The sequence below is a fragment of the Dreissena polymorpha genome, chromosome 4, assembly GCF_020536995.1.
Source record: "Dreissena polymorpha isolate Duluth1 chromosome 4, UMN_Dpol_1.0, whole genome shotgun sequence".
Lineage (NCBI taxonomy): Eukaryota > Metazoa > Mollusca > Bivalvia > Myida > Dreissenidae > Dreissena > Dreissena polymorpha.
This window is the reverse complement of record NC_068358.1, coordinates 64,647,719-64,663,772: the sequence shown is the minus strand read 5'-3', so window position 1 is coordinate 64,663,772 and position 16,054 is coordinate 64,647,719. Positions and strand designations below refer to the sequence as shown.

General features: G+C 34.4%; 1 protein-coding gene across 1 annotated transcript in view; it reads right to left on the bottom strand.

Annotated features, from left to right (window-relative positions):
• LOC127878477 (translocation protein SEC63 homolog) overlaps nt 1–11,106 on the bottom strand; it is a 34,548-nt gene extending 23,442 nt beyond the window's left edge. Inside the window, exons 1-9 of the mRNA XM_052425004.1 lie at nt 11,080–11,106; nt 9,921–10,036; nt 8,926–8,987; nt 8,548–8,606; nt 5,548–5,598; nt 3,708–3,816; nt 3,098–3,192; nt 2,416–2,551; nt 427–519 (exon numbers count right to left, since the gene is read on the bottom strand). Coding sequence (XP_052280964.1) covers nt 427–519; nt 2,416–2,551; nt 3,098–3,192; nt 3,708–3,816; nt 5,548–5,598; nt 8,548–8,606; nt 8,926–8,987; nt 9,921–10,036; nt 11,080–11,106 — 748 coding nt within the window. The remainder of the gene's footprint in view (nt 1–426; nt 520–2,415; nt 2,552–3,097; nt 3,193–3,707; nt 3,817–5,547; nt 5,599–8,547; nt 8,607–8,925; nt 8,988–9,920; nt 10,037–11,079) is intronic.
• Between the last annotated feature and the right edge of the window lie 4,948 nt (nt 11,107–16,054).

Below are 16,054 nucleotides of genomic sequence, written 5' to 3'. Positions count from 1 at the left end.
ACCACGTGACGATGATGATCAATCTACTTGCATTATTATAGTTAATTGGTAGTTACCTGGTACCTGTACCCAGTAGTGAAAATATGAAAACTTAACAACTTTTTTCAAGTAATGTAATATACCAGTTGTGATATTTTAATCAATATTAACTAATAATTGTAAAAAAATATGGTATTTTAGAACTTTTCTTTTTTCGTCAATCGCGGTTAACAGTCCCTTTAACATTAAAAATGGGTACTACCCCAGAGTAGTGTGCCATATAAGATTTATTTTACTCACATACTAAGCATTCAAAATGAAATATCTTGCAAAAAAAAATATATTTATGATCTAAAATGATACACTTGTAAGTGAATCTTTCATATAAATGTGTACCTGTATTCTTATAACCTCCACAGAAAGTACATTGCCACTAGGATAACTTACGTTGTCTAGCCATTGCACTTGCAACTAGCTGTGACAGTATGTTGATCATCTCATTGACTAGCGCTGGGCACTTCTTAAGAACATACATCTGATCTGTAAGGGAACAAAAAACTATCAGGGTTTTTTTTTAGAAAAAGGGGAAGACGCTGGACGCTGGGTAAAAGGGGAAAATCGAGCGCGAAAGAGACATATTTGGGGAAAAAATAAAAACTGTTCATTTCAATAACTCACCTACAGACTTCAGGTTTTTTTTTAGAAAAAGAGGCATGTCTCTGACCTTTTTGTTGTTAAACACATGAACAAGTATGATATTAAAGTCAAAGTCCTAAATAAAGTTGCAGGTGTAGATCTAATCAGGGGTTTTTCTGCCTATTTTGGGAAAAGGAGTCTGACCAAATTGGGAATTTTTTATCGACAAAATGAGCCATTTTGGGAATTTTTGCTTCGATGAAACGGCTCATTTGGGAAAAAATTGTGAATTTATCATGCTTAAATAATTCAGTGGTTTAACAAATAAATTTGTTTTTATTTGTTATTTTGTCTTCTTTATATAAACAGATGCAATATTGGGCATGATCAACGTTTATTCAAGTACTGCAGTTTTGTTTTTCAGTTACAGTTACACTCTGAGATAATTACTGAACAGTCAAAACCTTATAGCAGATATGTTTTACCAAAACAAACACTGGTTACACACAAGTTATAAGACACTTCATTTAAAAAAAATTTTTTTTTTTTTTTTTAAATTGGGATTTTTTTTTATAATTTCGGTTTTGGATCGGGTCCATTGGTTTGGGAGTGCCTCCGTTTTCCGGAGGCGCAGACAGTGCTGAAAAACCCCTGCTAATAGTGGGAAATGTTTTCAACTGGGGCCGGGGAACGATGTCAATATTATGATTTCAATTTCATGATGAATGGGTTGACGATCTAGATCTGCTACAGTATTGGAAGGGAAAGGTGCGGCAGCTGCCGATTGTCTTCTTTCACTTTCACAATAATCCGACAGTATTAATCGATGTTGATTACATGTACCTCCGAATCCTGCTGGGTTTCAACGGTTTTTGATGATTCATTCTTAAAACATGCGTCAACGCAATTAATATTTTCCGAGTCCGAACGTTTTATTTTGTTCGTGTATGAACGCCAATTGTGAGACTTTTTTCTGTTTTAACGTTTATGTCTTGCTTTCACATAACCCGGATGAAAATTCGACTGGTTTCCGGTAATTAATTGACGAAACACCCTTCTCGCGCAAGACCGGAATCCAGTAAAATAGTCACATGATTAATACGATTAGTTGCCCGGTTTCCATGACGTGATTTAAGAGCTATATATAGAATCACTGGGATTCCCAGATTTGAGTGTTCGTCAGGAGAGAAAGAGAGAGAGAGCCAGATCGTTGTACATGGTACAAATTGGATAAGTGTCGACTTCCCAAAAGAAAAAAAACATTTCTTTGAGGGTAAAATATTATATTTTGGTGAAAAATTATATTTTTGGAGGAGAAATGGTATTTTTAGGGGGAAAATTATGGTAGGGGAAGACGCCGAATATCGGCGTCACTTTCTTAGTAAAAAAAAAAACCCTGACTATGCATCACTTTCATGGCCTACTCATACTGATTAAGGCCTCAAATAAAAATTGTATCTGCGGTAAAAATATAAGACCTGTTCCTCTTATTAGACAAAACAGTCTCCATAATTTCTACGATTTATGAGAGAAGGGTCCAATTGCCTGCAAAAAAAGCTTTTAGAAACTATGAGAAACCAAAACTGAATGCAACATTTTTCTTTATAAAAGAGTTCGTTTTGAAATGAACCTTTGGATAGAGCAACGCCAATGAAAAGAAAAAGGGCAATTAAATGTTTGAATTTGGGTATTCACTCTTACGTGAATTATACTTTTAACATTTACATTCAAGCGAACCCATTTATAACCCATGAAAATACAATTAAATTTATTATTTTTCTGGGTTTCCATTTTGTATACCTATTTTGAGTGACTGTGGTGGGACCTCATATCTGGCAAAGTGTGCGTGCAGTAGTGCCCTCGCTTTCACACTGTAGCCAAAACATAGGGGGCGCTCCTTGTTCTTCTCATCCAGGTTAGGTAACTGCTTCATTAACTGCCAGGGGAGGTAATGAATAGAATATATCAATAATTAAAAACAAAGATTGTTTGACCTTTGCAAAACCAAAAATACAACCGCAAGTATTACTAATAATTTATATGTCTAATTTTAGCAACAGTTTTGCCAAGCAGAAACATTCCATTTCAAACAGAGTATGTGATTTTAAATTCAGGATCTGACATTAGTAAAAAAATACATTTAAAAGTACGAAATATCTACACAGTGTCTACTAGATGTGATTAATATCTCTAAATCCTTGGAAAAGTTAATCTAATCCAGATAAATGAACATTGCTGACCCCTTGTTTTGCACGGATGCGTGTTTCATTCAAATATATTATGGTCGATATGGTTTGTGACCTTGATAGAATTATGAATAAGTCAGCTTGGTTTGTACCCCAAGATAAGCAGGTTTTCCAAAATCTAGCTAATTCTGAAGTAGGTCTATTGTTCTTAGACTCATATTTTGGGAATGCTTGATAAGTTGGTTTTGCTTGATTGTTTTTTTTACAACTTGATTAAAATACTATAAAATGCTCACCATAGGAACCTCCTCATTGTCGCTGGGTCGCTCCACAATCTCAGAGTTATTGTTCCTGTCAAACTCGAATGAGGCACCTAGCACCATTATCACCTCTGAAAAGGAGAGAAATACATGGTTTTGAAGGTGTGCGAATGTACACAAAATCAACAAATCATAAGATTTTACAGGCATTTTAAAGTATCTATCTTAATAAAATGTGAGACCCATTCAAGGACTTCAGTTGATTGAATGGTTTTGGTATTGAACTAATACATAAATGGCAAAATTAATAACACATTTTATTGAATTCAACAATTTCATTTAAATCCATGAAATCAAACAAATTTTATGTTTGGTAATTTTATGAATGAGACCTGTTTCATTCATTTAAAATCCCAGGTCCAAACACTAATACTTATATCAGTTAAATACAATAAACCTTAGAAATGAGTCTTGCTGTGGGAAAAGGGGCAGTCTGTGCAGGCTAATCGAGGACAAACTTTTTCTAAACAAAAATCAAGTCTAGGCAGAGACAGGCTAGTCCACTCAGGCTAATCTGGGACAACATTTTACTGACATGCATTAAACCCCGTTTTCCCAGAGCGAGGCCTAAATAGACTGCTCCTACTTTTGAGTATCATGTGTGGATTCTTGCTGAAGAAGTACAGGTAGAGACGTGTGGTGTTTAGGAGCACCTGATCCTTGCTAAACTTGATAGACCTGTACCACCAAACTCCCTGAAAACAATGTTAAGCAAAGGTGCGTGTATGTTATGTGGTGTCATGTGAAAATGGGTCTTATGCCATATGCAGCCAGTGTAGCTCCAGACCAGCCTTCACTATTGCACAGGTGGTTGCATGTTACATAAGACACATTTTCGCATGACCTGATCTTATATCAGCGTTGACCTACATTTTCATTTAACAAGGGCTGTTTGTAAAACATGCATGCCCCCCATATGGGCTGTTAGTTGTAGTGGCAGCCATTGTGTGAATACGTTTTTTGTCACTGTGACCTTGACTTTTGACCTCGTGACCTGAAAATCAATAGGGGTCATCTGCAAGTCATGATAAATGTACCTATGAAGTTTCATGATCCTAGGCCTAAGTTTTCTTGAGTTATCACCCGGAAACCATTTTACTGTTTCGAGTCACTGTGACCTTGACCTAGTGACCTGAAAATCAATAGGGGTCATCTGCCAGTCATGATCAATGTACCTATGAATTTCATGATCCTAGGCATAACCTTTCTTGAGTTATCATCCGGAAACCATTTTACTATTTTGGCTCACCGTGACCTTGACCTTTGACCTAGTGACCTGAAAATCAATAGGGGTCATCTGCGAGTCATGATCAATGTACCTATGAAGTTTCATGATCCTAGGCATAAGCGTTCTTGAGTTATCATCCGGAAACCATTTTACTATTTCGGGTCACCTTGACCTTGACCTTTGACCTAGTGACCTGAAAATCTATAGGGGTCATCTGCGAGTCATGATCAATGTACCTATGAAGTTTCATGATCCTAGGCATAAGCGTTCTTGAGTTATCATCCGGAAACCATTTTACTATTTCGGGTCACCGTGACCTTGATCTTTGACCTAGTGACCTCAAAATCAATAGGGGTTATCTGCCAGTCATGATCAATGTACTTATGAAGTTTCATGATCCTAGGCCTAAGCGTTCTTAAGCTATCATCCGGAAACAATCTGGTGGACGGACATACGGACGGACATACGGACTGACATGTGCAAAACAATATACCCCCTCTTCTTCGAAGGGGGGCATAAATATGTGAATAGCAATTTTTTACATACCTATAGACAATCTAACTTAGAAATTAGCATATTTCCAGTCTAAAATACAAGCTGCTGGAAAGGAATCTTCATTTCACAATGTAAAACCTTTTTTGTATTCAACAGCAAAAAACCAGACTTTAAATCACACCATTAACATAAACATCATAATTACATCATGATGACACGTATATATATTGTTAATTCAGTACCATGCTATTTCTATGAGCAGAATTAAGACAATATTTGTTGTAACTTGTTGCTTTTTTCCTGATACAGTACATAATAAATTGAATTATGCCTGGTTGTGTTGTTCCAATAGGATGTATCGTACTCCATAATTTGATAAATTGTATTCCCCTAGCTCTTCAGGCATGTGGTGAACAACATAACAAAATCAACTCATGCCATACAACCAATTGCAAAATTACAGCCATGTTTTATTACCTATGGATTCTTCCAAATCTTTTACAATTATAGCTCTTTTAAGGATCAAAAGGAATGTGACAAATCAGTAAACTACTTTCTACAAACCTAATGCCATGAAAGAAGAAAGAATTACATGAAGTGTTTTATAGGTTTTTACAATCACTATGGAAAGAATTACAAGTTTTTAATTTTTACAATCACTATGTTACCACTTTTTTAAAGCAACTCTAGAATAACAACTTACCACACAGGCTGGCATGATCACCATGAATATTCCAATGTACACCATCAACACCTGAATATAAGCAACAATAACACACAAATTATTACTTATTATTTTATGCTTTCCGATGGTTTAAGTGATTTAAACCTGAACAAGAGATGTGTTTGTCTGAAACACAATTCCCCCTATTGCGCTGCTTTGAAGCCATATATTTGACCTTTGACCTTGAAGGATAACCTTGACCTTTCAACAATAAAAATGTGAAGCTCCATGAGATACACGTGCACACCGAATATCAAGTTTCTATCTTCAATAATGCAAAAGTTAAGACCAAGGTTAAAGTTTAGTGACAGAAACACAGACACACACATACAATGACAGACAGACAGACAGGCCAAAAACAATATACCCCCGATCATTCGATCCGGGGACATAAAAAGTCAGTGCTTTAAATAGTGAATATTAACAGTAAATATTATATTATATTCATTGTTTTACAGGAACTATTATTTTCTTCCCCATTGTGACTCCCAAATTTACCAAGGGCAGCTGCTCTGCAATGAATGTTTGTAATAACATACGTATAAGCTTCTCTTGAACATACACGTACATTACTGTACTGTTCACCTGCTTTAAATAGCAAATAAAAATTTATTGTTTAAATGGTGTGATCAGAGTTTTTTCTCCTCACTTGAACTGTGTTGTATTGTAAATAAAAAATAAACTCATTCATAAATGCATGTTTTCTTGTGAACTTTTTGCAAAGCATATTGCATTTTGGGATGCCCTACAGGGAATTAGATTTACCAGAATGGCAAAAATGAAAAATGATCATTTGTAAGCATACGATAAAAAGAAAATCTGTTGTATTTGGTGGAATATAAATTTTAATTCACTCTTGATCATAGAAAAAATATTGTTTCACTTGTGGCTTCGCCACTCGTGCAAATATTATTTTCTATGATAACTCGTGACTTAAAATAGACAAATATCCTCTATATCAGCGATTTTTTTCCTTCTTTATAAAGTACCGGTAAACGGCACTTTCCCAATTACGAAAAAACTACAAATTTCCCAATTGCTGGCCAAAAAATTCCCAATTTAAGGTCAAAAAAAAAAAAAAAAAAAAAAAAAAAAAAATTATTTTTTTATTTTTTTTGGTAAATGCAACATTTTGTTAGTTTCCCTGTGCAGCTCTATGGTTTGAGCCTAGGTAAATATAATATTGACAGCTTGAAAACACTAAGTTATCAATTTTAAAGTATTTGGGAGCATAAAATCAAATACACCAATTTCCCAATTTGAGGGTTTCACGACTCGATTTTTTCCTATTTGAGGGATTTCACGACTCAATTTTTTCCAGTTGGACCGGTACGGGTACTTTTCCCAATTGGACAAAAAAAAAAATCGCTGTCTATATATAGCTAGAGAATGAAAACTATTAAAGCATAGCAAGGTCACGGTGATATGTTGGATTATGATTGTCATAATAGGTACAGTGGAACCCCTCTAAACCGGACATCTCCAGGACCAAGAGAAAATTCCGGTTTTGAGAGGATTCCGGTTTAGAGGGGAAATTGACCATTTTAATTTTAGAAGGTTAATTGCATCACCTAAAGTGGAAAAATACACACTTTCAGCATATTTTAATAGTTTATTTATATATAACATTAACTTAATAATCTGTTGATTCGAAAGCAAAATCAGTCAAAACATAGATCAAACAGTGCACCCTGAAAAACGCACAATATCCCCGATCGTCGACTTTCCTACCCCATATTTCTCTGACAGCATCTTGAGGGTAGGTTAAGGCAACAACTCTGACACTTTTTGATCAGTTTGATTTTGTCTTCCAGAGACAATTTCATGCCCCTTCGCTTAGATGGAAGTTCGGACATTTTTATTCTTAGTTATCTTAATTACCAATTTGAAAATCTAAATGAATATCTAAATGCAACTGCTTCAAGAACTATGCAAATAACTATTGTATATGACACTTAATTAGCAATAAACAATTCAAAGTTAAATAGCATTAAGCTTATTAAAATTAGCACGGCTACGTACATCAAAATCAAAACACACAGAAGAACCCTATGTTTGCTAACCCAGTAATTATAATCAGTATTATCACTTCTATCTATTGTTATGTACATCACAGGCCAAGTCTCTTAAAATTGTTTTGCGATTATTACAGTTTGCACAATTTTCGACCCTCTTTATTAAATTCACACGTCTTTAAGCCCCTATTCACAAGTTTTTGACTCTAGGTCTGAGGTGCAATAAACCGGTTTTGACCGGTTTAGAGAGGTACAATTTTGTATGGAATAACCTAATTTTGATCCAAAGAATGACCGGTATTCGGAATTGAGGGGATTCCATTCTTGAGGAGATATTTTACGCATGATTTTATAGGTAAAAAATGGAACCGAACAATTTGTCCTGTTAAGAGAGCATTCCGGTATAGAAAGGATCCCGTTTAGAGGGGTTCCACTGTACATATTGATTGAGAAATTTGATATCCTATTGACACACATTCAGTGAATCAATACCTACTTGTATTATCTGAAAATTTTGGCAGATTATCAGCCGAACTAGTCTACTGAACGCCACATTTAAATTGACTTTTGTGTATACATGCATCAGTGTCGTTCAAAGTATTCAAAATGTAAACAAAGATTTTGTGGAGCTTTAATAATGAGGCAAATGGCTAAATCAAAAACAATATTTTTCAGTTTTAAATTCATCAAGAGTCAAGAATAGTCACTACACCACCCAAAACCAGACCTAAACCACGGTAAGTCCAACCATATCTATTTCATTGTTATTGTAAAATTGAGTTGTTTTTAAAGACTGCTGTTCCTAGTTTTAACGGAAAATCTTCATTTACATAATTATAAGGTTACATATTTCAAAATAAGTTGGCAAAATAAAAATTATGATATACTGATAGTTTGAGGAAAAGGCCCCAGGCAGAAAGGTGAAAAGGTGATCATATTGTATAGCATTGTCAAAAACACCTACCCATATGGAGTTCTTGTCATCGACAATCCACTTTGGCAGAGCTATACCAAAGGTTGTTACTGAAATTCATTAAAAAATACTGACTTTAATGTTGTGTTTTGATTTAAAAGCACAAAAAAGATCACCAAAAAAGATCACAATCAATAACCCAAACCATTGGCTATCAGAATTTTTCTGTGTGCAAGTCTTAGAAGCATAAGAACAAATCAATTTAAAATTATCTTGTGACAAATGTTTGTTTTGATGTTAAACAATAATGTTAAAACTATCATATTAAATGAGAAATTAAAAATTCTGAGGTCAATTTGTTTAAAAATTTGTTTTTTTTCATTATTTTAAGTTAACATTCATGTAGTGTTACATAAAAATCATTTTTACCTCCTGGCCCATCTGGATTCCCATATTCTTCCCAATTTTTTCTCGACTCCTCATCTGTTAACCTAGAAGAAAAACAAACTTAAGCTTTATCAGGGTGCAGAATCAACTGGGTTTTCAGGGGCTTACACACAGGCTGGACAGATTGTAAACACACCGTTAAGAACTTTATTTTTTCCAATATCTCAAGTTATTATAATACATTTGAAAAAACTTTCAGAGCACAAAAGACAGTTTTTCTTGCAGTTTGTGTCGATATCTTAACAAAATTTCACCTTGCCTGATACATAGCCATATACATGAATGCAGTAAATATATCATTTTTTAACAAGAACAGATGTGTATAAGATAAAAATTACTCTTGTGTATTTCACATTGCCATAAGCAGCATAAAAATCTGTCTTTTATGCATTTGTTGAAATTCCTATGAAAAATTGTTTAAAAAAGTTATTGGGGAAAAAAGCACCACTTACCCGTCTGTTTAAACCATTAACATTTAAAAGGGAAATCCCACAAAGTAAATTGATCGTGCACCCTGTTTATTATTTTGGGGAAAAAAGTTATAAAATTTAGTGTGCATTTTTCTAACAGTTAATGTTTCATCTCTTGAGATCCAAAATGTTCAGCATGTTTAAAAGTGGGGCTGACAAAACTGTTTGAATTTACATTGGACAACATGCAAAATAAGTGCAAGTAGTTTATGGGTTTATCTTGACAATTGTTCTATGCACATTTTAGTGAGAAGTATAGCTCGGACTATTTAATGAATAGTCCTTCTAAAAAAGGCTTTTGACATACAGAGGTGCTAGGCATCTTTCAATTGATTTAAAATTTGGAGAATAACAACAAAACACAAATGATAATTATTTTATATTATTATGCTATAAATAAAATAAAGATAATGGATAAATAAGTATACGTAAATGGTCTATACACCATTATAAATTGACATTACTCTGTAACTGACAAACTCTTCCTTCAAATTCATCCACACTTACGCTGCATAGGCTTTGGCTACTTTCATGAACATCTTAGAATCCCCAGTAGCCTTATCAGGATGGTACTCCAAACTGAGCTTCCTGTAGGCCTTCTTGATTTCTCGTTGTGATGCACCCTGTCAAAATGGATCGCAAATAATTGAGGTTATTTATTTACAAGAGCTGTTTTTAAAGCAGGCATTCCCTCCCTCACAAATGAAAGCAATCAACGTTTTGTTGAAGAATGGATAGAAACCCATACAGAGATGGGATAAGTGATTCAATGGTAAAAAAAAAAAAAGAAGATAATTAAGTGTGTGTGTAGTTTTTTTTGGTCGAATTTAGGGTATAAATTCTGCCCCATAAGCTCATAAAGTTCATATTTTTCCCGTACAATGCTCATAATTCCTGACTGAACTTTTCTAAAAAAATAATTCCCAACTGAACTTTTTTACACACAAAAATAGCTTTAAATTAATAAAACATTCATTCAATTCATCTTTGAGTTAAACCTTAAATAGTTTGTGGAAACTGTTTATGTTTGGTTATAATCAAATAAAAACTAATGACTAAGACAGCTAAAGATAATGTGGTAAACTAACAGACAACCATACATTTGCAAACTAATGCATTCCAACGTATCTAATTGGGGTCATAATGAAGAAACAAAACTGTTACAATTGTATTAATATAAAGATACCAACTCTGTCAATTTGAAGAATCTGGAAGGGGTCATATTCTGTGTATTCCATCTGTATAGTGGATACTTTGTATGCCAGCAGGAAAAATATCACCCAGCCTATGATTAAAGCTACTTGGCTGAAAACAAAGATATGGTCTATAGACACTAAAAAATAATCAATAACTTCTTTGAATGTAAAATTAAGAGCTCTGAATTCATTGTTTAGAAGACTGTAATTTATAATTTGTACGCAGACATGCTCATTGATCCACTTTTGAAAGTAACTTGCCTCCGGGAATTAAACCCTAAAGTGAGTGTTTACTTAACTTAACTACTTGACATGTTTTTTACCTTGAGTAAGTGACAATAACACTTCGAAGTTAAGATGCGGTAAACACATGATTTTTTTTATAGAAGAATTTCAAAGAAACCAGTTTAAACTTAAGCTCCACTTCAAAGATATAAATCATGTTTGATTTTGTTCAAAATACCACCTACATTGCCTTTCGTCTGGTTTTGATCCATGATGTTTTAACTTTAACTGTTTGTCTTTTAGTCTCGCACGGAGGACAATGGCACAATCTACGATTTCTTTCTTTTTCATCTGAAACAAATTAAAGCAATAACATAACATCATGTAGTACTATATCAGTAATTTTCCTGCATGAATTAGCAGTGTAAAAACATGCCATCCAAGTAATTCAAATATTCAATTATTGAGCACAAGGTTACAATACACTAAATACTTTTGGTGTTCAATGCTATACCCTCTAAAAACAAAATCTTCATTTATTTGAAGACACAATTCTCTGTACGGGCACATGCCATGACTTTATTTTTGAATATTTCTGTGTTCATGTGGTAGGGAAAACATTGTTGTATACTACAAATTCCCTGTTTTGCTTTTAGGTTGGAGACTACATAAGACTTTGACAGTTGGCGGGAAACCATCATCAACTGGAGAGATGCCGGTAAAAAGATGGCCATAAAACAGTGACCGCTGATTCGCATTGAGTTCTTTCTTACATATTGGATGACCTATGTCTTTTATTGTTTAAATCATTGCGGCTTGGAATGCTCTTTAAGAAAAGATATGGTTATGGGGGTGTCAACGCGCAAAAGTTTGACTTTATTTTTTGTTAGTTATTGCTTTTACATTGAATTTGTGCAGGAAATCTTTTGGTATGTTGTGACCACAAGGTGTCTGGATCTAGATAGAGCTGTGTACATTCCACAGCCTTTAAGCTTTGGAAGAAAGTTTATCTCACAGTAGGACAGTTGACTTAAAGCTGTCCAGCTTATAAGCTTGCACAACAATATCTTCAAGTTTCTTCTACTCTAATACATTGTATTATCACAGGAAAAACAAGTTTTTTGTTGCTGCAAAGTTTTGAACTGAATTGGTTTGAAACATGTATTTTATTGAGTATAGATCGACTGCATTATAGCCCTTAAAATCTAGGATTATGTTGGAGTTAACTCTGCATTTGGATTTATGGCTGGAGATATAGTCTTGGCATGGAAAGGCTGGAACCAGCCATCCAACCTCCTTATAGAAGAAGTTTTGTAAATACTGGTAATTAATCTCACTTCATGTCTTTTTGAAGGTCACTTGGACAATGTAGCTGTATTGAATTACTAATGTGAAAATACTGAGCTCAAGCCGGGGATTGAACACACGACCTCCAGAGTGGTAGTCAGACTCTTTAACCACGTCGCTAAAGAGCTAGCCCAACAGCAAGGCTGTTGGAAGTGACCTTATTTCACTACACTCCTCCCCCTTTTAATGTTTCAAGGCCCAGACACGCCCGCTACAGCATGTCTTGCATCTGCATGGCCCTCCCAGAAACCATTATACAGCTCAGACCCTTTTCCCCATTCACTGTTCTTTATTTGCCTCGTCGCCATTAATGTGAAAATACTGAGCTCAAGCCGGGGATTGAACCCACGACCTCCAGAGTGGTAGTCAGACACATTAACCACGTCGCTAAAGAGCTAGCCCAACAGCAAGGCTGTTGGAAGTGACCTTATTTCACTACATTACCAAGCATGGAATTTACCATTGCAAGACTGGTTTCATGTTTCACTGCAGAATTAAAGTAGTGTTAAAGATTTCGCCTAAGGAAGCCAAAAGCGGAGTAAAGATTAGGAGGTCTGTGAATCACATGTGTGACATAATCACATATGGTCCACAATTTAAACAACCATTGATGATTGAAACAAAACCAACTGAAATTATATTGAAACAATCATGAAAATAGATTTCATTCAAACGTCCTAAACAAGATTATATCAGTTACATTGAACTTAGGACATCTGACAACAGCTCCATATGTTTTTGCCTGACAGCATCCCACATGAGCACGACAGGGTAAAGTTTTTAAGAATACAATTAATTATTGATGTTATAGCCTTCACCACAAGTGCAAATCAAAATGTAACACTAAGTTTCTTTCAACAAAACATCTGAAAGTGAAAGAAACGCAATGTTATTGTGATTTGTCAAATATGTGAAAGCAGTGTCAGTCCAGATGCTTACCTTCTGATTCTGCTCTCGGCCATAAGTAATAGGTGGCTGGGATGATCAAAAGTGCCCAAAATGAGAGGAGGAAATAGTAGAATGTACTTCCCTCCTCATCATACTCAAATTCCATGCCGGCCATTGTTTTATGCTACAAACTGGACTTACTGTAGTCTAAGGTATGGTTTTTACGGTTTTTTACGTGTCTGTTCTGCCCAATCGTGATATATCGGCTATCTCCGTGTCTGCTGATCCGGCATACAGTCAAAACGGCCCCAGGTCAAAACGTCCCCTAGTTACTTCTGTATGTATCTGTAGGTAATATAATACATACCAAAAATCAGTTGAAAGCGTTTTGTAAAAACATCCTAAAACGGTTATTATAGAGAGATTTTTTAAGTCCACGGTTCATAACCTCTCAAAAAATCAATGGACCTGAATTAATTTCACACTTCATCTGTAGGTAATGTAGGTAGACTAACAAACCAAAAAATCACCCCAATATCTGAAAGCATTGCGTAAAAATCATCAGAAAAACGGTATTACACAGTCCATAACTTCGCCAAAAATCAATGCACCGGAACGAAACTCACACACTGCATCTGTAGGTAATGTAGGTAGACTGACATACTAAAAATCAGCTCAATATCTGCGTAAAAAACATGCGGAAAACGGTTGTTATACAGAAAATTAGTAAGTCCAAGGCCCATAATTTCGCCTAAAATCAATGGGTCGGAACGAATTTCACACTTCGTCTGTAGGTTATATGTGTATACGCACATACCAAAAATCAGCTCAATATCTGAAAGCGTTGCATAAAAAAACCTCCGGAAAACAGTTACCGGTATTAAAGAGACAATTTTTAAGTCCAAGGCTCATAAATTCGCCAAAATTTAATTGACCCGAACGCCCGTATTATCGCATTGTCGCAAGCGTACTATCGCACTGTCGCCATCGTACTATCGCACAATCGAATTGTCGCCCTCTGGATTTTTAAATGTGTTACCACGATGGCACTAACGGTATTCCGTAGATTTGCCTGGTGTAGATTTCTTTAAGCATTGTGTACACACCGGTCTTACTGACAATAACGTAGTGACGTCACCATCTATGTATAGAATGTTTCTTAAAGTACAATACGTTGGCTGTATACCAAAATGCATGAAAGAAAAAAGAACAACGAAGAAATGTCGAAATGTCTAATTAATAAAATTACTCGACAATAAAAAAGTGCATATTTACAAATAAATCTTAATAGAGAATAAAACAAAAAAAAAGACCTAAAATGGGAAATTCTTTTTAATAAACTGTTTGATTGGGAATCAATATTTACTATATAATTACATTTAAATCACAATCGATTCCTCGTTAACAACGTTTCAGTATAAATATATGATGAACATTGTTCCCAACAACATTTTTTTTAAAAATGAGATTGTAGAATCTAGTCTCTGTGATTTATGATCTATGTTTGTTGAAACAAATATGCATTTGTTTTGGAATTGTACTAGTGTTCACATTTTAGGACCAACCTATTGAGGCATAAATAGAAAGTCAACTTCGCTCTTCTACTGATTTCAAATTGTCTCATGAATGTATTTTACTTTGTAATATTTTGATTAACAATAGAAACTGCTCAAACTGTGTCAATATTAATGTATCATTGGGAAAATATATAATATTTATATGCAAATATCAACTATGTCCTCCAATAATCGATATATCTTTTGAATATTTTAAATACAAACTCAAAATCGAAGAGATAATCGCAATATGGAAGGGTAAAACTGAAAAAAAAACATAGAAGTGGAATAATTATTGCGATGTAATTCTGTATTGTACTATTTCATAAAAAGGAGCAAAATGTGTTAATATTTCTACTTAATATGTTTTTTACTTGTATATGTTTCAGGGTGCAGGATCAACGGGGTTTTTAGGAGTTTACACACGGGTCGGACAGAATGAAAACGCACCGTTAAGATTTTTTTTTGTAAATATCTCAAGTTATTGACATACATTTGCAAACATATAAAAAGACAGTTTTTCTTGCAGTTTGTGTCAATAACTTAAGATTTAAGAATAAATCCTTCAATACGTCTGAAATCGGTAGAAAAATGTTATAATTTGTATTTACAGTTTATCTTATTGTTAAATTTAATTGCATGTCAACATATCAATATAACAATTATCACTGTGAATACAATGTCTGAAAATAAACAGTTTAAAAAAAGCTCCTCTCTTGGATTATATCCCTTAAAAAATATAAATTCCCTTGTCAAAAATAGACATTGAACCTTCCAAATAAAAATTATCTCCCTTTAAAGCCAACTACTTCCTTTGGCAAAACTAAGATCATAATTGACATAAAATTATACGATGATTGAAACAGTTATAGCCTTGATATTCTGCTTTATAGCCAAATTAGACTTTCGAACTCTAACTTTGACCTCTGACCTCTGAGGTAGGGAGACAGGCTATACACACGAACTGCCTTACCTTCGTAATTGTCATTCGTAATTGCATGATCAATGACAAAGTCGCAGTGTGAATAAGCTGTTTTATGGTAAAATATTGTTAAAGTGTGGCAATGACCTTTGAGGTAAGGAGACGAGTGTAACATGTGACACGTCGTCGTGTAATGCATTGAATTTGTGCCCAGATATTGGACAGTTCATATATATTTTGCAAAATTATAATTAATTTTGGAATTTTCAAGCTGTTTTATAACCAAATTTGACATTTTGACCTCTAAGTTTGACTTTGATATTTGATGTAAGCTGACGGCTCTACACAAAAAATGCCGTCTCATCATGGTTGGTAAGTTATGTTGAACTAGGATGATGAATGACGAATTTACTGTCCAAACATTCTGTTCTATGGCAAAATTTAATTTTTTGAATTATTAAGATTTGCCTCGACCTTTGAGGTAGGGATTCTACACGCGACTTGTAT